Genomic DNA, 26,039 nt, shown 5'->3' with positions numbered 1-26,039 from the left:
AAGAAAGAAAGAAAGAAAGAAAGAAAGAAAGAAAGAACCTCCCCAGCAGAGGGAGCATTTTTGCACTTTGGAGTATCTCTCTCCCACTTGCCATTATCTCCTCACGTTTCTGGCTCATCATTCTTGCTTATGCTACTCATCCTCTCAGTTCTGCTCTCACTGACTTTTCAGGCTTGTGTCACTCGACTCGTGCAGTTCCAATCAAAGAGGGGGTGAGATTTGTGTGAAAATAAATGGGAGGGGGAAAAGAGAAGAGAGCCTCCAAGCACATGTTCCCCTCAGCAGCTGAAAGGGTGGTTCTCTCTACTTCTCTCCCTCTCGCCAGTTGCTTCTGGGGCAGATTAAAGCCCTGGGTGAGCTGTTTCCAGCCTGTGGGCCATATGTTTGACCCCACTCGTCTAGAGGATGCTTGGGAATTGAGAGAAGGACATTGAGGAAAAACCCAGACAATTTTAAGATTAAGTTTTTCTTCCTTCTCCAAACTCCACCCTTCCAAACAATGCCCCAAAAACTCCAGGAATGTCCCAAGCTTCCAAAACAGTATTTCCTCCAAGTGAACTGATATCTGCCACTTGGAGATCAGTTTTAATAGCAGGATATCTCCAGCCACAACAGAGTATATATTTAAGAAGTTTCTGTAACACAGAGCCTTAAGGCTTTTTCTCCAGTTCTACTTTGCCGTGTGATTATTGGCTGCTAAACCACCTGGAGGATGGCAACCCTAATACCTCAAAGACAAGTGTATTGGTTTCATTATGGCATAAAAGACAAATATTACCAAATCTTTAAAAATATACTCAAAAGTAGATGGTATCTTGATGTTTCACCATTAGTTGTTCCTTTGTATTCAGATGAGGCCTCAGTAGAATAATGTAGCACTTGGGAAGAAAGATGCAGCCCAGTAAGCCCAAGCTGGAGGCCAAGATAGAGAAGACCTGCACAGCAACCATGTATTTCCCCTTAGTGCTCAGGTAGGTGGGCACAAAGGACACCCAAACACTGCAGAACACCAACATGCTGAAGGTGATCAGCTTGGCTTCATTGAATGCCCCAGGCAGCTTCCTGGCTAGGAAGGCCACAGTGAAGCAGATGGCGGCCAGAAAGCCCATGTAGCCAAGGGCAGCATAAAACATGGCCACAGACCCTTCATTACATTGCAGTATGATTTCTCCAGGCTGGGAGTGGCTGTCAGAGTCTGGGAAAGGGGGAGAGATGCCCATCCAGAAAGTGCAGATTCCCACTTGAATACCAGAACAGGAAAAGACGATGGAGTTAGCTAAGCCCTTCCCCAGCCATTTCCTCAACTTGCTCTCAGGCTTTGAAGCCACAAAGGCCACCACCACAGTGACAGTTTTGGCCAACACAGAAGACACTGCAGTGGAGAAGATGATGCTGAAGGCAGTTTGCCGGAGAAGGCAGGTCACCTTTTGGGGCTGACCAATGAAGAGAAAAGAGGAGAGAAATGAAAGCAGGAGGGAGATGAGGAGAACGTAGGACAGATCCCGATTGTTGGCTTTGACCAATGGAGTTTCTATGTATTTAATGAAGATTCCCAAAACGAAGCTCGTGATTAAAGTGAAGAAGAGAGTAAGGATATTTAGGATGATTCCCAAAGGTTCTTCATAAGACAGGAAGGAGATATGCTTGGGAACACATTGATTTTGCATCTTGTTTGGATGCTGATTTTCCGGACAATTATGACAATGACTTGCATCTGAAAAGAAATATTAGTTTTAGTATAATATCCACTATTGGGATTTTTTGCCCATCAAATAAACATGTCTTGGCATGAGGTTTTTTCCTATGTTATCCAGTGGAGTAAGGGGTAAAGCAAGTCCCAGACAACAAGGTGAAGCTCGGATAGACTCTTTTTTTGTCCTGCCCCCAGCCCCCCAGCTCCAAAAGCATTGTGACTTGGGGGGGGCATATTGGGAGGGCTTCTAGCCCCACTAGTGGACCTCCTGATGGCACTTGGAGTTTTTTGGCCACTGTGTGACACAGAGTGTTGGACTGGATGGGCCATTGGCCTGATCCAACATGGCTTCTCTTATGTTCTTAACCTGGGGACTGAGGCAGCTCTTCTTTTTAATTATTATCTATTAGGCATGTGCCTGCTTGCTCTGCTCACCAACACAGTCAGTTGCTGTGTTTGTAATATGTAACTTTAATCTAAATATCGAATAAGACATTCTGCCTCCTCCAAAAGAGCAGAATCTATACCAAATGAAGCAACAGCAAGAGTGATCTTCCTTCCTTCCTTCCTTCCTTCCTTCCTTCCTTCCTTCCTTCCTTCCTTCCTTCCTTCCTTCCTTCCTTCCTTCCTTCCTTCCTTCCTTCCTTCCTTCCTTTCTTTCAACTCCAGTCAAAATTATATTTATAGCAAACATTATACACCCCTTTCCTCCAAGGGAGACCCAGGGTGAGGTCAGACGTTCAGAAAATCCCGCTACGGGCATGAGTGGAGTCCGGAAGCATGTCAGATTTTAAGCAGTTGTCCAAACATCAGCATTTGCAAATGGTGGTTAGCTCGTTCGAGTCCTGCGTTGAAACGACTGGGGCGCGGACTAATTTGATACTGCTTTAAATCCGGAACAAAATTCTGACGGTTCCTGAGTGGAATTTCTCTGTTTGAACGCTCCATCGTTGGCGACTCGTCGGAAGTGCACCACCGCTTCCCTCCCAAAGCCCCCTGCAAGTGATATCACTGCGCCAGTGAATGAGCGAGCGAATGTTGGCTTGATAAATCATTTATCTGCCCTTATGTCCGGAAACAAAACTCACTTTTGAAACTAGATGTGAACTGATTTGAATTCCTGGGTGTTTTTCTGCACGCGTAGTGCTCGTGCTGGAAAAGTAATGCCAATGGACTAGCAAAACTGTTAGTGATCCGATCCATTTAAAAGCGACGCGCATCCCCGCCCTCGAGAACGAGGTCCTGGTGGGTGTGCGAGGTCTCTCGTGGAGAAGGGAGGAGACGCTGGATCTGCTTGATAGTGCAGATAGCGGGCATCACTGTGCCTGCGCTAATGCAGATTGACATCTCATGAAACGAGGTCCGATAGAGCACTCTGATCGACCAGCGATGGGACCCACATGGGATAGAACGGGAGCCTGGCTGTTGTCTGATCGGAAAATTGGTTATGCGGATTATAATAGAGGCGTGTTGCAGATGGATTTAATGTGAGTGTGACCGCACCCTTAGTGTGACTTACTTTCTTCTCTCCTCCAACAACCCTGTGAGGTAATCTGTTCTGTAGAAGATGTTCTGTATCTAATCTGTGTAAGGATGTTCCAGCATTTCAACCTCCACAATCATTCTGGTGATCAATTTTGAGACTCCTGGCTTCATTTTCTGATGAGTTCTGCCTGCCACAAATAGCTTCCATTGCAAATAGCATGGGGGTAGGGGGTTTGACTCAGCCTTCCATCCTTCTGAGGTTGGTAAAATGAGTACCCAGCTTGCTGGGGGTAAACTGTAGATGACTGGGAAAGGCAATGGCAAACCACCCCATAAAAAGTCTGCAAAGAAAACATTGTGAAAGCAATGTCACCCCAGAGTCGGAAACAACTCAGTGCTTGCACAGGGGACTACATTTACCTTTACTTTTTAGGGGGCTTTTTAGATAACATCAACCATGATGTTCTGATTCCTCTCAGATTTGGCACTGCAGCTCCCACAGTCATCCTGACCTCAGTGGCCAAGTTTGAGATGTGTTCCTCTATTTTCTGATTGAATTATACATGCCATGGTTGGATAAGCAGAGAATTTCATTTGAATGGAGTCCAATGGCACCTCTAAGACCAACAAAGTTTTATTCAATGTATGAGTTTTTCTGTGCATGCACACTTCCTCAGACAGAATGAAATGGAAACAGAATCTTACCTACCTTACATACAGAGGGGTGGGCAATAAGTTAGCATATGCAATAATAAAGATGTTTTTAAACAGAGTAAAAGCATAATAAGCTTAGTTATATGGCTATCACTTGTAGGGTTCAACTGAGGGGGAACAACATCACAAGGATACAAATATGTCAGAACTGGAGACTGATGTGTCCTTGATGGTGAGCCAGTAATTAGATTCCTTAATTGTAAAGAGTAATAAATTGTTCACAGGTGGCTCAAGCTTAACCCTCTCTCTGTTCATCTTTTGACTCTCATAGTCTGCCATTGAAGTAATTGATTCTTACTCAGCTTGTATAAGTAAATAATTACTAATGTTCAAGGTGTTTCAGAATGTCTAAAAATCTTTAGGTGGTTCCTTAGGAATCTGAATGAACGTATTCTGTGGAGAATGGTTAATGAATTTTTGCTTTATTTTCAAAGGACTGGCCCTTTCCTTTGGTGTCAGCTACCTTCCCGAGTGGAGACCGTCCCTTCTGCACATGGAGCACAATCATAACAGCACAGAGGCTCTCCTTCCTTAACCACCTTGGCGTACCCAGGGTGACAACTTTCAGTGCACCAAGAACGAGGCACGGTCTAAACATAAAGAAAAGGAATGTCAAGGAAAACGTATTATCTCTATCTCTGTGTTTTTCAGTCATCAATGACTCGATGGAACCTTCAGTGCAATTTCCAATGGCAGAAGGAAGGATCCATAGCAGCATGGCAGGACCCCCACATGGATGAATGTGCTTTGGGATACTGTGAGATACCTGGGCAAGAAGTGACAGCAGGATTGGAAGCCTGATCAGAGAGATCCGAAGGGCAACATGCTAGAGACATTTGAATCAGTTGCACATGCTCAGATAAGGATCAGGTGTGGGAAGGAGTTGGGATGGTGTTAGGATCTCATTGGGAGAACCTGATCCCTTGAAGGGGAAGAAATCCTTGCAGAATGTTATGAGACTGTACTGGCAAGGAGGATACACAACTACCTTCTGCAGAAACCAACAGAAGGAGGAAGCAAGGTGTTATAAACCCTTGGCCCTGGGGCAACTCAGGACAGCATCTATTCCAGGCCCAAGTCTAGTGAGAAAGAACAAATGAAGCCTAATTGCCAGGGCCTTTTCTGAGCAGGAACACAGTTCCAGCTGCTCAGGATGTGGCCTAATATGTAAATGAGTTCCTGCTGGGCCTTTTCTACAAAAAAAGCCCTGTGTGAAACAATGTTGATGTCAGGGGGTGCGTCTTAATATGCAAATGAATTTCTGCTGGGCTTTTTCTAAAAACAAAAAGTCCTGCTAATTGCACACTCCTGACAATCACTACTAATAAGAACTGCTGCTGACCACCCTCCAAATGTGTATTCCATCACGATTTCTCAGGCCATTGTTATTCCTTGAACTATTTTATTGTAAAATGATTTGATAGAAATCATCTCATTTATCTCTTATGTAGAAATTGACATTTGATTATAGCTGTTAATTGAAAGCAATGCTTTCCCCCCACCTCATTAAACCATCTGGGCCACACAATGGCATCCTGATCAATGGTGAACTTTATCTCTGGAGATGATTGTCTCTCTACGCTTCCAACAGTAACTCCAACGACTGACCGATTGGGTGTCATCACCCAGTTCACAATATCAAAGTTGACAGCCATATCTCCATTTCCATCAAAATAAACTCCTTCCATGGAATTATTGAAAAAATGGAAGTTTCTGAGGAAAGGATGAAGCTAGAATGAGATAGAAAACACCAGCATTTAGAAATACAGGAATCTATATTGGCTATTATGGCCTTGCTTATTCAGAGCTTCAGTCTTCTATGATCCAGCACCAGTGCACGAGGCCTGTTTGGTGTAGTGGTTAAGTGCACAAACTCTTATCTGGGAGAACCGGGTTTGATTCCCCACTCCTCCACTTGCACCTGCTGGAATGGCCTTGGGTTAGCCATAGCTCTGGCAGAGGTTGTCCTTGAAAGGGCAGCTGATGTGAGAGCCCTCTCAGCCCCACCCACCTCACAGGGTGTCTGTTCTGGGGGGAGAAGATATAAAAGATTGTAAGCCGCTCTGAGTCTCTGATTCAGGGAGAAGAGTGGGGTATAAATCTGCAATTCTTCGTCTTCTCTAGAATCATACTGTCTTTTTCAGATGCATAGTATGAATTTTTAGAAATATAAGCTGTGCTTTGCATTGTAAAGAGAACTGTACAAACAGAAGTCACTGTTAGCATTGGGCCAAGAATACATAGTGCTTCTAGCAAAAGATTTTGGACATCAGCAAAAGGCAGTAAATAGTAATTCCTAATGGTCACTTCAGTTCTACACTATGTTTTATGGGAGGACCATTTTGAATACTCCAAAGAAAGCTCTATGTATAAGAAAACCCTGCTGGATGCTACTGTTATAGCACTATTCTTTTTTGACTGGTGGTGGTACAATGGTAAAACATGTACTTCTTATGAAATACTTCTTCACCCAAAGGGTGATTAACATGTGGAATTCACTGCCACAGGAGGTGGTGGCGGCCACAAGCGTAGCCATCTTCAAGAGGGGTTTAGATAAAAATATGGAGCAGGGGTCCATCAGTGGCTATTAGCCACAGTGTGTGTGTGTGTGTATATATATATATAAATTTTTTTGCCACTGTGTGACACAGAGCGTTGGACTGGGTGGGCCATTGGCCTGATCTAACATGGCTTCTCTTATGTTCTTATGTGCTTGTCATGCAGAAGGTTCCAAGTTCAATCCCAAGCATCTCCAGTTTTTAAAAAAGGGAGGAGCTTATACGAAATACCTAAGAACCTGGAGAGCCACTGCCACTCTGAGCAGACAATACTGACCTTGATAGACCAAGGGTCTGATTCAGTATAAGGCAGCTTCATCTATTCATGTTTCTAGGCATAAGTAAATGTGCTTGGGATGGAAGTCATGTGACTCCATTGGCAACACAGAACATATTATAGTTCCACATCCTCTATTACATCATATGTTGATGGTTTTGCTATCCTTATGTCTAATGTGCATGGGTATGCCCTCAGTGCTTCCTTTTGAGGGTATTACCATTCTAACAAACTCTCTTTTCCTTATGAACAATGCAGATACATGTACAAATACCTTAGGGACTCTCTCTCCTCACATGTTCCCCAGAGGGTACTTAGATCAGGAACTCAAATTTTGCTTTCAATCCCTGGGCTGAGGGAGGCAATACTCAAAACAACACGAGAAAGAGCCTTCTCAATCACCACCCCTTATTGGTAGAACCAATTCCCAGAGGATGTCAGAACCTTACAGGACCTTGCCCAGTTCTTCAAAGCCTGCAAAACTATACTATTTCAGCTAGCATTCAACTGAAATGATGGCCATCACTGAGGATATTAGAACTGAATGGATGTTTTTTGACCACTGAATGTCATCTTTTAAATTGTATTGAAATTAGCATGTGATTTTTTTTAACTTAATTGTTTTTAACTTAATGTTTAACTCAACGTGTTATTGTTGTTTCATTGTGAACTGTGAGCCACCCTGCTTTGGCAGGGAGGGCAGGATATAAATTGAATAAACCTAACCTAACCTAACCTAACCATGTACCTGTTTCCATGAAATATTCCATAAATCCTAAGATGGTTAGGTAAGGATCTGCTACCTCTCTATTTCCCTGCACACCTAAAATTCCAAATCACCTCTCCCAATAGAGATTTAGTCTCAGGTATTCCTCAGACTAAGCTCCATCAAGAACATTCCATTTTCCTTCTTCATGTAAAATCTTCTCAGAGTACAAATATGTAATTGAACAATTGACAGGCATTTTCAGAGCAACAAAGAGAAGAGACTTTTGAGCAGACTTCGGAGGATGGTGAAAGACAGGAGCGCCTGGTGTGACTTTGTCCATGGGGTCACAAAGAGTCGGACTCGACTGTGCGACTGAACAACAACAAGAGAAGAGATACCTGCCATGGCTGCATCTTCTGAAGCCTCAGCCAGCCTCTACTCAACATCTGATTAGATCTGGATAAGTAGGCTGCATTCAAGGCATGTGCCACCACCTGGATTGAGTTGTAAATACTGTAGCTATCTTGAGAGAGGATACTTTCAAGCTCATCCTGGGATGGTGACTCTAGGTCCTCTTTCTCTCTGCATCTTTTCCAGCTTTTCACAGACAATTTGTGCTTTGAATAGAAACATCGGAATGCTCCCTCTCCAATTTTTATGAGAGAAGATAAAAAGGAATTTAAATTGTCATATTTGGTGTTTGTGCTTTTCTGGCTCAAAAATGAAAAAGAACCATGGATGTGATGGATATCAAACGCCTTGAAAAAGCATCTCAAGCTGAGGTCGTGCAAGACTGCTGTGATCCAAACTTTCCCCACAATGCATTTTTTTATTTTTTCACCAATTTTGATCATCGTTCCCAGAGTAAGCACAGAGTTGGAGTCTCCATAGTAAACAACTACATTACAGTTTGTCTGCATGAAAAGTGAATATGTGTGGAAATTTAACCTGATGCCTTCGTTCACATCTGGGATGCTTTCTGAGAAGGCAACACAAATCCCACTCCTGATGACCACAGAGGTCATGGTCCTCAGGAATCTTTCTCCTTTGTCATCATCTGGAGCCACGAGACCGATCCATGTCCATCTGAAATGCAGGAGCATCTTCACGATCCCCATGAAATATGAATCTTGCTTTGGGGCCATTTGGTAGAAAAAAGGCAACTGAGTTTCATCTTTGGGCACATGATTAACAAAACCATAGCTGATCTAGTCAGGAAAGGAAGAGACTGGTGTTGACCTTGTGAGGACAAAAACTTAGATATTTGTTAACCTATAATTATTAATATTTTTCAAAATGCTCACCATTGTGATAGTCAATGTGCATGTAGACTGACTCAGAGGCACATTACAGTTCTGGCAAAGTGGAGAACCTATTTGACACCTCAAAAGTTAAGGGGGTAGCCTTGACCTGGATAGCCCAGGCAAGCCCAATCTCGTCAGATCTTGGAAGCTAAGCAGGATTGACTGTGGTTAGTACTTGGACAGGAGACTTCCTTGAAATACCCAGTCAAGAGGGCAGGGGCAGACTTTCAGCCACCTCTCTGAATATACTTCAGGTCCCCAATAGGAGTTAGTAACCAGAGGTTAACATGGCTTCCAGGTGCAAACACATGTACATGCGCACATACACACAAAATATACAAAAATACAACCAAAAACATTAAGGGAGTGAACCTGGGGATACCACTGGAATGGAACTAAACCTAATCCGCCTCCTCTCTGGGTCTGGGATGAAAGGCTGGTTTAAAAGCTTTTCAACTCTGTCAGCTATGGTGTTTCTTGATTGCACAAATGCATGGTAGACTGATGAAGTCTGGTTCTGAAATCTATCAGTGGCTTCCACCATTCTTAATAAGGATCTTTGAAAAGAGCACTTTTCTTGCTTTTTCTCATGCCTGGGCAAATGGATCACCATCTAGTGGACGTAAGAACATAAGAGAAGCCATGTTGGATCAGGTCAATGGTCCATCCAGTCCGACACTCTGTGCCACACAGTGGCCAAAAAACCCAGGTGCCATCAGGCAGTCCATCAGTGGGGCCAGGAAACTAGAAGCCCTCCTGCTGTTGCCCCCTCACCAAGCTTAAAGAATACAGAGCATCACTGTCCCAGACAGAGAGTTCCATCAATACATTGTGGCTAATAGCCACTGATGGACCTCTGCTCCATATTTTTATCCAATTCCCTCTTGAAGCTGGCTATGCTGGTAGCCACCAGCACCTCCTGCGGCAGTGAATTCCATGTGTTAATCACACTTTGGGTGAAGAAGTACTTCCTTTTATCTGTTCTAACCCGACTGCTCAGCAATTTCATTGAGTGCCCACAAGTTTTCCCCAGAAGGTACTGAGATCTGGATCACAAAATCTATTAGAAATCCCCGGGCCGAGGGAGGCGAGATTGAAGGCTACCAGAGAACGAGCCTCCTCTATTGCTGCCACCCACTGGTGGAACCAACTCCCTGATGATGTTAGAGCCTTGAGGGACCTTGCCCAATTCCGCAAGGCTTGTAAAACAACACTTTTTCGAATGGCCTTCAACTAAAGTACAGAGCTGCTTAACATCATGGTATGGAACTTAGCACCAAAACTGTATTTAAAATCTGTTCAATATTTAAATTGTAATTGTTAATTTTAATTGATCTTACTGTAATTGTTTTTATTGCTTTATGGTTTTATTGTGGATATTTAATGATGTTGTTAGCCGTCCTGAGCCTGCTTTGGCAGGGAGGGCGGGATATAAATGTGAAAAATAAATAAACAAACAAACAAACAAACAAACAAACAAACAAATAAATAAATAAATAAGTTCTTGTATTGTGAGAAAAGTAAAAAAGTATTTCCTTCTCTGCCTTCTCTATCCCATGCATAATCTTGTAAACCTCTATCATGTCACCCCTCAGTCAACGTTTCTCCAAGCTAAAGAGCCCCAAGCATTTTAACTTTTCTTCATAGGGAAAGTATTCCAATCCTTTAATCATTCTAGTTGCCCTTTTCTGGACTTTTTCTAATGCTATAATATCTTTTTTGAGGTACAGTGACCAGAATTGTACACAGTACTCCAAATGAGGCCACACCATCGATTTATACAGGGGCATTATGATACTGGCTGATTTGTTTTCAATTCCCTTCCTGATAATTCCCAGCATAGGGTTGGCCTTTTTTATTTCAGTTGCACACTGTCTCGACATTTTCAGTGAGTTATCTACCATGACCCCAAGATCTCTCTCTTGGTCAGTCTCTGCCAGTTCACACCCCACCAACTTGTATTTATAGTTAGGATTTTTGGCCCCAATGTACATTACCTCATTTGCCACATTGACACCCACTCACCCAGCCTCGACAGATCCCTTTGGAGTACCTCACAATCCTCTCTAGTTCTTACCACCCTGAACAATGTAGTGTCATCTGCAAACTTAGCCGCTTCCCTGCTTACAATGCAATGTCCAATCCATACTAGTGAGGTGGACCAGAACCACCGGTTCCAGTGGGTGGGGTGGCTTCAAGGAATCAGTTGGCAATCAGCTGTAGGAAGATGAAGGAGGCCTACAGCTAATTACTGGATGCTGCCTGAGTGCCACTACTGTGACTCCAGAGACAATGAGGGCAAGGAATGGATGGCTGATCTTTTCTCCTTGCTACCTCTGCACTCTTGCAGGCACAGCATGAGGCAGCAGCTGGACATGCAGCTGTAGGGTGGTGGAAGGACCTCCCAAACCTCCCCCCAACCCTGCTACCATTGGTTGTATTTGTCCAAGTGCATTTTTCTACTGCTACCAACAGACTAATACAGCTAGCCTTCTTGATGAAATACCATGCCAGAATCACTATGCATCACAGTATGAACTTTGTATCTGAAAAAGTGAGCAGTGACTCACTAAAGCTCATATCCCGCCACAAATTTCGTTAATCTTTAAAGTGCTAGTAGGCTCTTGCTCTCTTCTGTTGCATAGTATTAAAACCTCCTCAAATCTTTGACCATAGACCACAGCAGAAAAAAAAATGTTTGAGTATGCCATAGGAAGAAAATCCTCTCTCAAATGACATTGAACATCACTCAAAATTATTTTCTGGCTCCAGAGCCTTTTCTTTATGGTGCTCAGTACCTCTCTTTTGACCCCTCCAGAGTGGAATTAGACTTAGCCCACACATAGGTTCAATTCATACCTGAGGTATTTTGTGGATGCTTAAGATGGATGAAATCTGGTTGGAGGTTTCAGAGTGAGCCCCCTCAAGAACAGCCAAGAGATTATTTTGCCCTCCACAGCTGTAGTTTGGAACATGCTTCAGTCCACCAGACAGGAGATCAATCACTGCGTCATAAGTAAATCTTGCGCTGAAATAATTTTCGTAGATGTTGTACCCCAGAGTAATGTTGGGTAAGATTCTGGGTTGTTTATTGATTTCCTCAGTGGCAAACAAGAAGGGCAGTAAGTCCAAGAACTTTATCTCAAGTGCACTGCAACATAATATATGGGTTAAATTTTATCTGCTAATCAATGGTGACAGTTCTACTTTTTTCCCATGAAGGGCCTTTGCAGGCACTCCTCTTAAGAATAAGTAAAATAAACAATAGATTTAATTGGGGTTGCAGCTTCTGAAGCTTTCTACAGTTCGCTCCTACTTGTAGATACATTCAGGTGGGCAGCCATGCTGGTCTGAAGCAATAGAACAAAGCTGGAGTCCAATAACATCTTTAAGACCAACAAAGTTTTATTGAGAATGCAAGCTTTTGTGTGCATGCACACATTGTCAGATGAAATGCCATCTCATCTGCTCCACTGGTTTACACTACCAAAGGTCGGTTTTGGGTTTTTTTAAGGTACTAAGGTTTTAAATTGTGACAATACAACTTTTATTTTGAAAAATGAGAGCATCTTTCCCATTAATCTTTCTCATTGGAGGTTGCTGCCTTCTATAATATAAAGGTGCCCCAAACTCCATTCATTTGATTTGCTCTGTTCTGCCTGCCCGATATCCCTCTAGATTAAAGTTAGAGTCCAGGGGCACCTTTAAGACCAACAAAGTTTAATTCAAGGTATAAGCTTTTGTGTCAATGCACATTAATTCAGATATATTGAAACAGAATTTCTTCACCCGTTACATATAGGAAGAGAGAAGATTGGGGGGTGGTTTGTTTAATTGCCAGGAAGGGTCAATTAGAGTTAAAATGGGGGAGGGGGGAGGAAATTACCAGTCTATACATATAGATGGGGGGGGGGGTGAGCAGTAAATTATCATACAGCACGATGAAGATGTTTAATGGATTCAGGGGTCAAACCAGAATAATAATCTTAATTTATATGGTTTCCATTTGTTTGAATTCAATTCCAGAAGAAAAACAGTGAAGAAAATAAATATGTCATAATTGGAGATTGAGGTATCCTTAATTGTGGAATGCTGAGAGTAACTGTTTGATAATTAATACTCAATGATGTCACCAGTTGCAGCATGTTAAGTGACAGTTTTGGCATATGGGGTGACTTACTGATCATACAGATATCTCTAAAAGATAAAACAGAAACCAAAGCACAAGAAGAGCTCTGCTGAATCAGACCAAACATTTATCAGTTCCAGTATTATATACATATATCACAATGGGCAATCAAATAAAAGAGGGATACAAATTTTCTAAGGGCAGATCCCAGAAAACAGGAATCGTGCGCAGTAAATAAAGTGCTACAGCAGAATCAACTTGAGTAGTATTAAGTTCATCAACACCTCATTACTTACGCAGTAAATCTAACGGGGGGAGGCTTGAAGAAATTGTAAGGCTTAAGCACACTGCTTGCTGTAGAGGTGATTCCACCGATAACCAAATCCCCTGGCCTGTAATAATTCAATGGGCTTCTTCGACCAGTTACCGTATTGAACAGGCACTTTGCCTTCAGAACCTGGAAGGAGAAATGGGGCAGCAGCAGCCCCATGAGTATCCTGGGAATGCCTGCTAAAGCTGCTTCCTGCATCCAGCTAACTACACGAAGTACAAAACTTTGTGCAACACATGCAATGCAGAGACTGATGAAGCCCATTGCTGGATTCTGATTCAAGGGGTTGCACCTCATAACAACAGCACAGTGTCCCCCTCCCAGTTACTCTAAATCTCAGTCCAAGGTCTCAGAAGATATTTATGAACTACCCATTTCAAACTCTGACAAATTACCCAAGCACTTCTTTTAAAATTTTGAATTCTATATAATTATCTTCAAAGGTGATATTAGTAAAGGACTCTTGAGTGTTGGTGAGAGGAAGCGTAAATCACCATGATTGTCACCATTACAAGGGAAAACTATGCCTCTGCAGCATCTTAGACACTGTGGTTCCATGTGCAGGTGCATGGCTTGAAAACATATATGTTTGTGTCTCAGTACTTTGGTCCTAAAGTTTTTCACAGTTCAGATCAGTGAGGTCAGACTGGCCTTTGACATATATGAATGTTTACAAAATATGCATTCGTTATTCCCAAACATTATGCCCATATGAAGCAGAAGGTTCTTATTACACACTAGGACTAAGGTTCACTGTGGAGAAAAATACAATAGGCTGTAGAAAGAGGCTGAACTCCAGACTGAACTCCAGACAACTTGATGTCTTCCCACTCACCCAAGCAGTTTTTTGTAGGGAAATTGATCTGACTACAGCTTTCCATCTTCTTCCTCCTCCCTGGAGCCTCGACCTAGGAAATGTACAGTCATTCTCCACCCAAGCAGCTTACATCATTCTCCTCTACCCCCTTTAATCTGTACAACAAACCTGTGAGGTAGGTTAAGGTGAAAGTCTGAAATCACCGAGTCGGCTTCCACACCAAGAACCTAGGTCTAGCAGACCCTGCTCTGAAGCACTAACTCCTATGCTACCCTGGCTGTCATAGGGGGGCTGCTGCTGAACGGTAGCAAACTGCCAGGCCCAGAACAGCCAACCTCCTGAAGATCTCCTGGTATCACAACTGAACTCCAGACAACACACCCCCTGAAGAAGATAACTGTTTTGGAGGGTGGACTCTATGGCATTATATTCAGCTGAGACCTCTCCTCTTCCCAAACTCTGACTTCTGTAGACTCCATCACAAAATATCCAGGAATTTCCCACCAACTTGGAACTAGCAGCCCTAATTAGGACTGGCCCCAATGAGTTCTCCCTCAAAGGGCAAAATAGGCCTGGAAAGGGCCTCTTTGTCAGGGCTGGTCCTAGAGTGCATGGCGCCCCAGGCAGCTTTGCTGCCCGCTGCCCCCCCCCCCATGCCATGCCCTGCTGCATTGTGACACCTCCTCCTCCCCCCTCACAATTTTATTTCCCGGGAATGGGTGGTGAAGCACCGTGCTCCTGGGGCTCTTTAAAGGCTGCCCCCGCTGATCAGCTGATTGGTGGATAAAGCAGCACAGAGGCTGGCAGCTCCTATGCTGACCTGCCAGCACATTCAGGATGATCAGTGCTGGGCAGCAGTGGCAGGAAGGATCAGCAAGCTGCTGAAAGAGCGGTCGTGCCGCTGCCTCCTTCTCACTTCCTTCCTTTATCCATTGATCAGCTGATTGGTGGGGGGGCCTTTAAAGAGCCCTGGGAGCACGGCACTTCACTACCAATTCCTGGGCATTAAAATTGTGAGGGAGGAAGGGGGAGGCAAGTAGGGATTTGTCTAGGGAGTGGGGCGGGGGTGAGGGCCGATTTTGGCACCCCCACCCTGCTGGGGCCCTAGGCAAATGCCTCGTTTGTCTAGTGGGTGGGCTGGCCCTGTTCTTTGTTTAACTGACAGAACCAAGCTTGGTTGCCTAGCAACAGCCACTACCTAGTGGCTTCCCCAGTGGCCCAATCCTCATCTGTCTTGGAGCCAACAGTGGGAGGGGAAGAGGCGTGGACCCAGCCAATAGGACATTAGTACAATTGAGTGGGCCATTGGGTGATGCAGCTACCAGCACAAGCCAATGGCAGAGTCGGAAAGCACCAGTACACTTGAGCTTTTGTATATGTAGGATTACACAATCCCATCTTTTCAGAAGTGCCCATCTCTCTCTCTCAAAGATGTAGGTGGGAAATGGTCTCTCTCTCCCTCCTCTTTCCTGCCAAGTATGCTGGTTCCTAAATAAACTTGTTGCGCACCCTTGCTATGTTAAGTACTCTGCCAACAGGTGCTATGGTTGTCCACATTAAACACTTTTCTGATTGAAGATAGAATGATTGCCAGAGAACAAAGGAAATGAGATGGTGACCTTCTGTGGTGCACAATATGGTCACTGGATAGATAGGCTCACAGAAAGCAACTATCTAATTTGAAGAGAATGAATTAAGACCCATCTCATCTCATCTCAAAAAAGGCCAGTGAATTGATACTGAAACGAGGGTGTTTTTTGAGCAGAATGCACAGGAACGCAGTTCTGTCTGGCTTGGCATCAGGGTGTGTGGCCTAATATGCAAATGAGTTCCTGCTGGGCTTTTTCTACAAAAAAAGTCCTGACTGAAACTGAATGTTCAGTTGATGATGCAGAGCAACAGACTGCATGGAAGGCCAGGAATGACTGGGCAAGAGGTGCTATTATCACTGGTTTAATCAAAATCAAAAATAGTGCATGGTAATTTGTCAGACAGAGTTTGAAATGGCTGGTGCATAAATGTCTCCTGAGACCTTGGGCTGAGATTTAGAGTAATGGGGAGGGGGACCTCGATCTCATGTATAATTTTATCATGTCACCCCTTTCGTCATCTCTTTTCTATGCTGAAAAATCCCAGACTTTTCAGACTTTCCTCATAGAGAAGGTGCTCCAACCCCCTAATCATTTTGATTGCCCTCTTCTGTACTTTTTCCAACTCTGCAATGTACTTTTTGAAATATGGGGAACAGAACTGTACACAGTATTACAAATGAGGCAGCACCATAGATCTATACAGGGGCATTATAATATCAGCCATTTTATGTTTGGTCCCTTTCCTAATAATCCCTAACATAGAGTTTGCCTTTTTCATTGTTGTAGCACACTGGGTTGATGATTTCATTGAGCTATCCACTATGACCTTTACTCAGGAGGCTTTGGTGAGATACTTTATCAAAAGCCTTTGGAAAGTCCAAATATATAAGTTCTGCTGAGTCACTGTTGTCTACATGTTTATTCACTTTCTCATAGACTCCCAAAGTTTGGTGAGGCAGGACTTTTCTTTGCAGAAGCCATGCTGATTTTCCCTCAGGAAACTTTGTTCCTCTAGGTGCCAAAATACTAGCAAATTACGAACCGGTGTCAAATCTGCCTTTTTTGGGCAAGATCATCAAGAGGGCAGTGGCATTGCAGTTGCAGAGCTTTCTGGAGGATGCTTCCATATTAGACCCATACCAATCTGACTTTTGCCTGGGCTATGGGACAGATGCAGCACTGGTTGCCCTCCAGAGGCATCTTGATCAATGTGGTTTGGTGGCGCTGGTGCTGTTGGGCCTGTTGAAATGGTTGGGCCTGTTGGTGGTGCTGGTGCTGTTGGGCCTGTTGAAATGGTTGACCATCAGCTACTGACCCACTGCCTTGCCGATGCTAGAATTCATGGGTCTACTTTACAGTGGTTCTCCTTTTTGCTCCAGGGTCAAGGACAAAGCATAGGGGAACAGTAGTTCCGAAGACACCTGCTTATATGCGGAATGCCACAAGGGGCTGTTCTCTCCCTGATGTTGTTCAGCATCTACATGAGCCCCCTTGCCCAGATTGCCTGATGGTATGGGCTGAGGTGCCATCAATATGCTGATGACACCCAGCTCTATCTGTTGGTGGGCAGCCAGTCTGGCTGCAGACTGGAGAAATCCTGCAGCCTGGAAAATCTGAATCTGGTGTTACAAGCTGTGGTTGGATGGCTCAGGCTGAGTTGACTGAAATTGAATCTGACAAAGATGGAGGTCCTATACCTAAGTCACGGCGGCCTGGGAGTGGAGATCCCACTGCCACCTTTTGCCGGGGCACCACTTTCATTGGCACCAAGGGGTAAAAGCTTAGGGGTGCTTCTGGATCTCTCTTCAGCAATGGAGGCCCAGGTAGCAGTCACTGCTAAATTGGCCTTTTACCACCTCCGGCTGATAAGGCAGTTAGTTCTCTTTCTTGAATGCAGCAACTTGGTGACAATGATCCATGTTACGGTCACCCCGAGATTGGATTATTGTAATGCCCTCTACATGAGGCTGTCCTTGTCTCAAATCCAGAAGCTTCAGCTAGTGCAGAATGCTGCAGCCAGGCTGCTATCTGGGCTCTCCCTGTGGGAGCACGAGCAGCTTGGGTTGAAAATGCTGCACTGGTTACCTATTGCATACTGGATTCATTACAAGGTGCTGGGTCTCACATTTAAAGCCCTACTTAGCTTGCATACCTGCAGGACTGCCTTTCCCCACATGTTCTCCTGGGTCCTGCTAGGTGAACATTGATGTCTGTCATCATTCTCAGGTGAGGACCTGGAAATGATGTCACACACTCACATAATGTATACTGTGTGTCATGTTAGGAACAGTCCAAATCTCTACGATATTTATCACAGTATTTGGGGGATTCCTAGAGTAGGGTTGCCAAGTCCAATTCAAGAAATATCTGGGGACTTTGGGGGTGGAGCCAGGAGACATTAGGGATGGAACCAAGATCAAGGCTGTGACAAGCATAATTGAACTCCAAAGGGAGTTCTGGCCATCACATTTAAAGGGACGGCACACCTTTTCAATTCCTTCCTTCCATAGGAAATAATGAAGGATAAGGGCACCTTCTTTTGGGGCTCATAGAATTGGACTCCCTGGTCCAATCCTTTTGAAACTTGGGGGGTATTTTGGGGAGAGGCACTAGATGCTATACTGAAAATTTGGTGCCTCTACTCCAAAAGACAGCCCCCCCAGAGCCCCAGATACCTGCGGATCAATCCTCCATTATTTTCTATGGGAATAAATCTCCCTAGGGAATAATAGAGTTCCCAGCAGACATTTCCCTCCCCTCCCCCCCGCTTTCTGACGACCCTGGGGACTGGCAACCCTAGTCTCAACAGAGGTAAAAAAAAGAGGGGGATAAAACAGCTAAGGAAAGATTGGTGTACAACTTATTGGAGGACGGGTGGTATAAAAAATGTTTCTGTCCAACCCACCTCTCTCTGCATCATCTCGCTCCCGCGGTAGTTGCATGCGTATTCTACGGGAGAGAACTCTGCACAACGCCCCCACCTCTTCGGAGGAAGGGCAGGATAAAGATCGACCCTGTAAACAAGGGCGGTAGTTGTAGTCTTTTCCCGACCTGCTTCCTAGTTACTTTCTTTCGGGGCAATGCCCCCAGGTCGGTGCAGTGCTTCTTCCAGCCGGTGGAGGCTGCTGTGCCTGTTGAGATGGTGAAGCTTCCTCCTCCTGCTCTGCCTTCGCCTCTCTCCACGCATCCTTGGCTTGGCATTATACAAGCGAACTTCAAGATCCAGCCGCGAAGCGTGCCTGAGAGGAGGAGCTGCAGTGGCAGCAGCTGAGTTGGGGCAGAGCCGGGCGGAGCTGCTGTGCTGCAGTGCATGAGGAGCCGGAACAGGACTTGCTTCCTTCTCGCTGGACGAGCCGAGCCCTCGGTGCCCAGAGAAGGTTGGGCAGCTTCCAAGTGAGAGGGCAGCTTGGCTCCTGGAGAGGCCCGTAGGAAGGCAGCCTTCCTTCGCCCTGCCGCCCTGGCCAGACGCCCACCTGGCTGGGCCTGCCACTGGCGGGGGGGGGGGGGGGGAGAACATGGCCGGACAAGCGGCAGCAGGCAAAGACCTGCCCACTGCTCTCTGTCTGCGCAGCGCCTGCAAAAGCAAAGGGCCGCTGCAGAAGAGGCCCACACGCGCGCTTCCCTCCCTCCCTCCGGGAACAGCCGGTGCTCCACCACCAGGGCGCGGAAGAGCCCCCAGCCAGCCAGGCTGAGGCGGGAAGGGAAGCTGTGTGACCGCCACCCGAGAGAAAAGGGCTCTGAGAAGGAGCGCTCATCTCCAGCCCACCCCGTCGGCGCGGCGCAAGACCTCGGCAGCCAGAACCCAGCCATAGGCCTGCTCACGCTCGGCTTGTCTTGTCTCGGGCAGGTGAGAAGGGCTGCCATTCCCCCTGCTTTCCAAATTTTTGGCTAGCGGGGGGAGGAGGCTCCAAATCGGGGGTCCCCCGCCCAGGCGGGGGATTTGGGAACCCTACACTAGAGGGAATTTGGAGGCACCAGTGAGCAATGTTTTTCCATCCCAGGGCTTACTCCAGACAACTCCTAAGATTCATGGGTGTGGCATTTCTAGCAAAGAATCAAGAACTGTGTTTTCCAAGCAGTCATATGAAAGGCTCAGGGCTGTAGTGTGATCACAGGCAGCAGAGGCCAAGATCTAAGAAGATAACAGGGCGACTGGGAAGATGCAAGATTAAACAGTCTGAGACAGGCCAGTTCACATCTTGACAAAATGTTCAGAATGAAGATGTTGACCACAAGCCAGAGGGGAGATTGAGGACCAGATCTTTCTCACCTTCTTTCTCATCTTCAGAATGGCAGCTGACCCCATAGCACAAGTTTTATGGCTCCGGGACCTGATTAGCAGAAGGCCCGGTTGCAGTTCTGTCTGGTTCCCCGACAAGCAAGTTGTATAAATTTCCATATAAACCCTAATAGAACAGCTTTGATCCATATTCCATAAAGGTCAGTCTGAACCATGTATCTGACCCATTCAAAAGTAGAGAGTTACAGCTTAGAGACTCACAAACATGTTTTTCAAGCTACGCACCCACACCTGGACTCACATGGATGGAACTCTGCCTTATAATGAAGAAAATCATGGTAATTTTCTTGTACTCTTACCAATGCTCGTGGGATTTCTCCTAGCATCACTTTTGAAGACAAAATTGGAAACCCTGGAATTAAGATCATCACAGAGAAACTCGAGTGAAGCTTGAAAAGGCTGCTACACCAAAAACTCCTGAAGTCCTGGGCAGATGGAAGTCAAGGCTGAGGCAATATGCATCATCAGCATGTTGGATCAGAATCCACTGGTGGGCTCCATCTAGACTGATAATTGTTGTGACATTCTTGGAGGTAGAAGAGGATTTGGGTATGTGGTTGAAAGCCGTGACAGGGGGCATGGCTTTAGAAGGCATTCCCAGGATGACCCTGCTGCTGCTGCTGATCTTTGGGCTGCTGCCACATCTCTCCTGCAGGGCTCTGAAAGCAAAGTGCCCATTCAATATGATAGATGATCGAAGAAGAATCCCACTGAATTATTACAGGCCAGGGGACTTGGCTATTGGTGGAATCACTTCTACAGCGCACACTATATTTAAGCCATTCAATTTCTCTGAGCCTCCATTTATTAGATTTTATGCGTAAGTAATCATGAGCTGATGGATTTAATGCTACTCAATCTGATTCTATTTTTTGTATTCTTTTCATCACAGAGAATCCCAGTTTTCTGGGATCCACCCTGGGAAAATTGTATCCCTCTTTCGTCTGATTGGCCATTATGAAACACACAGTACTGGCACTGATGAAGATTTGGTCCTATCTAGCAGAGCTCTTCTTATGTCCTTATGTTTCTGTATTGACTTTTGGAGAGAGATGTGAATGAACAAACAGTAAGGTATCCCCATATGCCCAGCCTGTTATTTCACATACTGCTGCTGGAGACCTCATTCCCAAGTGTTAAAGTCAGGGCTTTTTTTGTAGCAGGAACTTCTTTGCATACTAGGCCACACCTCCCTGATGTAGCCAATCCTCCTGGAGCTTACAGTAGGCCCTGTACTAAGAGCCCTGTAAGCTCTTGGAGGACTGGCTACATCACAGGGATGTGGCCTAACATGCAAAGGAGTTCCTGCTACAAAAAAAGCCGTGGTTAAAATATGATGATGGATTATACTGCCAAAAACTGTTGTGTGTGGAGTAAGATCATTCTTTTGGGGTCATCTCGGTAGAAAATGCTAGTGCAGCTTTTTCTCTTTCCCTCCTGTACTACTGCTTAGTTGATCACAAGTGTTAACTATATCTTTTTGTAAAATTCAGCATTAGCTTAATAATTGTAAGAGGAAATTTTTTAAATGGGTGATTGATTAGTACACTTGGTTCAGAAGAGACCCAGGCTAAATTCCCCACTCTGTCGCAATGGTTGTGTTTGTCTTTCTGATTTCGCTGGGTTGTTGTGGAGATAAAATGGAGAAACTGGAGAAGACAGCGCTTTCCCCCCTGAAAAAATAGGTGCTGAAACTCTGAAGAGAGAAATAAAGTAGAAGCACATGGGTGCCCCCATGAACTTTTCGTAGCAGACGGGAGATGAAGAGAAGCCAGTGCAGGGCTGGCTACTGCAGAGAAATGATACAGCAGAGAAAAGCCTGCAGAGAAGAGCCTACAGCCTGCTCAGGCAGTGATTGTTGGTGATAATAAAGATTTTACATAGATTCTCTCCTGTTACGTGTGGGAGGGTGTTTCATTCCAGCTTCTGCTGGGAAGGGGTCCCCTGGAAAGGGTGAGTTGAGGTTGTGCATCCGCTGGCTTTACTCTGTCATAGGCCCAATGCAGGATGCTGTTCATTTACTCTATCCATGCAGCGAAGGGCCAGCCTCTCCAACGGAAGCTTCAAAAGTGGCAACCCTTTTAAGAGAATGATTTATTTTACTTTCTTACAATTCTTATGCTGTAATCCCAAATGACTCTTTAAGTATAGCAAACGCCAGAAAACGTAGCCCACAAGCAATCAGAGGAAGCTGTGGAAAAGACAACCACAAAAAAACATCAAAGGCACACGGCTGCAGTTACTGGCAAACAATTGTATAACAAATTAAAGAGTGTAATTATTTCAAAATTCAAAAGTGCAATATAAACAGTAAAAGACAATTTCATACGTTTGTTCATACAATTTTCACGTTGACCTGGCAAACTCCCGGTGCAAATGGGAGAAAACAAATCAGCAGTTCAAAATACAATTAATTCCTCTGCAATCATTCCATAAATTCAGAGATTGCCAGTGGCAGTGAAGCTGAATGGAGTGTAAATACTTGAAGATTTGCACAACCCCAACACAAATATCTGAAGAAGCCTCCCTGTGAAACAGCCGGCTCCAGCTTGTGACCCCGTGATCAATTAATGGAATTGGGGTACAGCTTCACTGCTGCTGACAGTCTCTGAAGAATGGCACTGGTTTTTGCCTCCGAATCAATGGAATGATTGCAGTGGATTTTAGTGTATTTTGAACTGCTGATTTGTTTTCTCCCGGTTGCATCAGGAGTTTGTCGGGTCAAAGTGAAAATTGTATGAACAAATATGTATGGAATTGTCTTTTACTGTTTATATTGCACTTTTGAATTTTTAAATAATTGCACTCTTTAATTTGTTATACAATTGTTTGCTAGTAATTGCAGCCGTGTGCCTTGGAGGTTTTTTGTGGTAGAAAACTTAGCCCAGCTTGCAATTTGCCCCCCCCCTCCCAGTTAGATCATAAACTTTTTAAAGCTACATTATAAAGATTACATTCTTTAAAGGCTGGGGTTTCCTTTGTGCCAGCATTGGGACTGACTTGAGCCCTCTTCTGTTTTGTGTTTAGAAATGAAATGATGATACCTCCTTTCAGCAAAAAACTGCCTCTGGCACTACTATGTTGGTATCAGCTCTTGCACTTCAGGCTCTGGATATGAGCTACCATGGGGCTAGTACTAAGGAAAAGACGCAGAGATTTGTGTTGCCCACAAAGGCCCTGAATGGAAAAGAAGCAGGATTTTGGCATGTCAGCATTGAATATGAGGTGAAATGTAACCTACACATTATGTTGCAGTTTCAATGACATGAAGTATTCAGACCTCCTGCCTTTCATGTTTGCCACTGAGAAAATCAATAAACATTCCAATCTGTTGCCCAACGTGACTCTGGGGTACAACTTCTATGAAAACTATTTTAATGCAAGAATGACTTATGATGCAGCGGTGGATCTCCTGTCTGGTGGACAAAAGAATGTTCCAAATTACAGCTGTGGAGGACAGAATAAGCTCTTGGCTGTCCTTGAGGGGGCCAATTCTGAAACCTCCAACCAGATTTCAACCACGTTGAGCATCTACAAAATGCCTCAGGTATGGGACTTATGGGAAGGGGACTGAGTCTAAGAATGCCATCCTAAGTCTAGTTACACTCTTCAATGATCAGCTTCAATGTACTTAGAAGGGAGTGTGGTACATTGACCCCAATAGTGCCTGTTTTAACCTTATAGCTTGCAAAATGTATTCAGTTGGTCCAGATATGAAGCAGCTGGATCATAATGATGAGGTTACCTCCAGAGCTCAGTGCCAACATTCCTCTACACCAGGGGTGGGGAACCTTTTTTCTGCTGAGGGCCATATGGATATTTATAACATAATTTGCGGGCCATACAAAATTATCAACTTAAAAAACAGTGCTCTGCCGAGGGAGAATGATTCAGGCCAGCAAAATTAATGCAAATAATTGTTTTTCTATTTGAAGTCATGTGGGGAGAGCCTAATCCGGCGTACACACACACACGGCCTGCAACCCTAAGTAAATGCATAGGTCCAGGGCTTTTTTGTAGAAAAAGCCCAGCGGGAACTCAGTAGCATATTAGACTACATTCCCTAATATTAGCATATTAGGCTGCAGGGCCTGGAAAAGTTACTGTCACAGTTCAGTTTGCACTTGATTATCCCAGATGGTGGGATAATCAAGTGCAAACTGAACTGTGACAGTAACTTTTCCAGGCCCTGCAGCAATTCTGGCCGGCCAGCCAGGCCCCAGGGAGGCTGCCGCACAGTACATCTGGGCTCTGTGATCCCTGTCTGGCCCTGGGGAGGCTGCTGCACAGCACGGCTGGGCCCCACAATCCTCGCTGACCAGCCAGGCCCCATGGAGGCTGCCACATGGCTCAGTTCAGCCCAGTAATCTCCAAGGGCCACACCAAGTGACCTTGAGGGCCGTATATGATCCTCGGGATGGAGGTTCCCCATCCCTGCTCTACACAACTGGAATGATTCTCCATTTCTGCCATCCAGTCATTAGCTAGAGGTGCATTTGTCTCAGTTCTTCAAATGAGACCCTCTATTTCATTCACTTAAGAAATCTTTTCATATTTAAAATGATTTCTTCTACTCCAGATCCAAGTGGGAAGTAGAAAAACTCTCTCTTCAGACATTATTATAGCTAAGAAGCCTCTCCTGTCTGTTCCTGTAACTTTGCTTAACTGTGAGTTAAATTAGTGGCAGAAGGGAGGCGAAAAATTTATGTTCCATCGATGGAACTCTTACTTCCTGCTGTAGTGCTCCAGGGGAATCAAACCACTGGACAGAAATGACATTTGCCATAGGTTCTGCAGTGATTTCATGAAAAAAACCACCTAAGAGAAATATTTTTAAAATAATTCTTAAGAGAGGAGAAAGACATTCAGAGGGAGGGGCAACAGTGGGAGGGCTTCTAGTGTCCTGGCCCCACTGGTGGACCTCCTAATGGCACTTGGGTTTTTTGGCCACTGTGTGAAACAGAGTGTTGAACTGGATGAACCATTGGCCTGATCCAACATGGATTCTCTTATGTTCTTAACCAGTTTTTAACATTCCACACTTTAATGTGACCAAGAAACACGAGCACCAATGGAACTAAAAAGTTGGCAAAACTGCCAGTCATTTCCCAAAACTTGGACTCAGCAGGAAGATGGATCAGATCTGACTCCTATGCAGAGGACTTCTTGGGTTTGCTCCATAACTTCTGAAGAGCAGTGGTTTGGTTCTAATCTCCACATGCAGGAGCTGCATTGCACACCTCTGTGAACAGAACATACTAAGATGTCCTCTTGAGGAGACTATCCAGATACAAACTGACTGATGGGGTATTTGATAGCTAAAAGTATTGATATTCATACACGTGTATAAATTTTATCTTGGATAAAAAAATAAACACCAATGCCTTCCTTTCTTTACTAGATCAGTTATAGATTGGATAACCATGGGTTCAAAGATGAGACACAGTTGCCTTTTTTATACCGGATGGCCCCAAAGCAAGATTCATATTTCATGGGGATTGTGAAGATGCTCCTGTATTTCAGATGGACCTGGATCGGTCTCTTGGCTCCAGACAATGTCCAGGGAGAAAGATTCCTGAGGACCATGACCCCTGTGGTTGTCAGGAGTGGGATTTGCATTGCCTTCACAGAAAGCATCCCAGAACTCAACACAGGTGTCAAGGGATTCAGCTTCCACAAATATTCACTTTTCATGCAGAGAAAATGTAATGTATTTGTTTACTCTGGAGACTCCTACTCTATAATTGCATTTGGAACGTTGATCAAAGTAGCTGAAAAAACAGAAAAATCCATGGTGGGGAAAGTTTGGATCACAGCAATCTTGCATGATCTCAGCTTGAGGTGCTTTTTCAAGGCATTTGATATCCAGCACATCCATGGTTGCTTTTCGTTTATGACCCAAGCAGACACGTATATCAACTATAAAAATTTTGAATCTTCTTTAATTACTCTCATTGGAATTGGATATGCAGCATTTCATTGTATCTATTCAAACCATTCATTGTCTGTGAAAGGCTGGACAAGATGTAGAGAGAAAGAGGAACTAGAGACCCTGTCCCATGAAGAGATTGAAAGAATCCTGTCTCAAGACAGTTACAGTATTTACAACTCTATCCAGCTGGTGGCACAT

The 26,039-nt window shown here is 44.6% G+C and overlaps 1 protein-coding gene across 1 annotated transcript; it reads right to left on the bottom strand.

The window, feature by feature from the left end:
* Positions 1-797: 797 nt before the first annotated feature.
* Positions 798-19,473, bottom strand: LOC132571929 (vomeronasal type-2 receptor 26-like). The gene is made up of 3 exons (XM_060238720.1): positions 18,676-19,473; positions 4,353-4,482; positions 798-1,714 (listed from the first exon to the last, which is right to left on the bottom strand). The coding sequence occupies exons 1-3, from the start codon at positions 19,471-19,473 to the stop codon at positions 798-800; spliced, it is 1,845 nt and encodes a 614-aa protein (XP_060094703.1).
* Between the last annotated feature and the right edge of the window lie 6,566 nt (positions 19,474-26,039).

Source organism: Heteronotia binoei, chromosome 5 (assembly GCF_032191835.1).
Source record: "Heteronotia binoei isolate CCM8104 ecotype False Entrance Well chromosome 5, APGP_CSIRO_Hbin_v1, whole genome shotgun sequence".
Lineage (NCBI taxonomy): Eukaryota > Metazoa > Chordata > Lepidosauria > Squamata > Gekkonidae > Heteronotia > Heteronotia binoei.
This window is presented reverse-complemented; position numbering and strand designations above follow the sequence as displayed.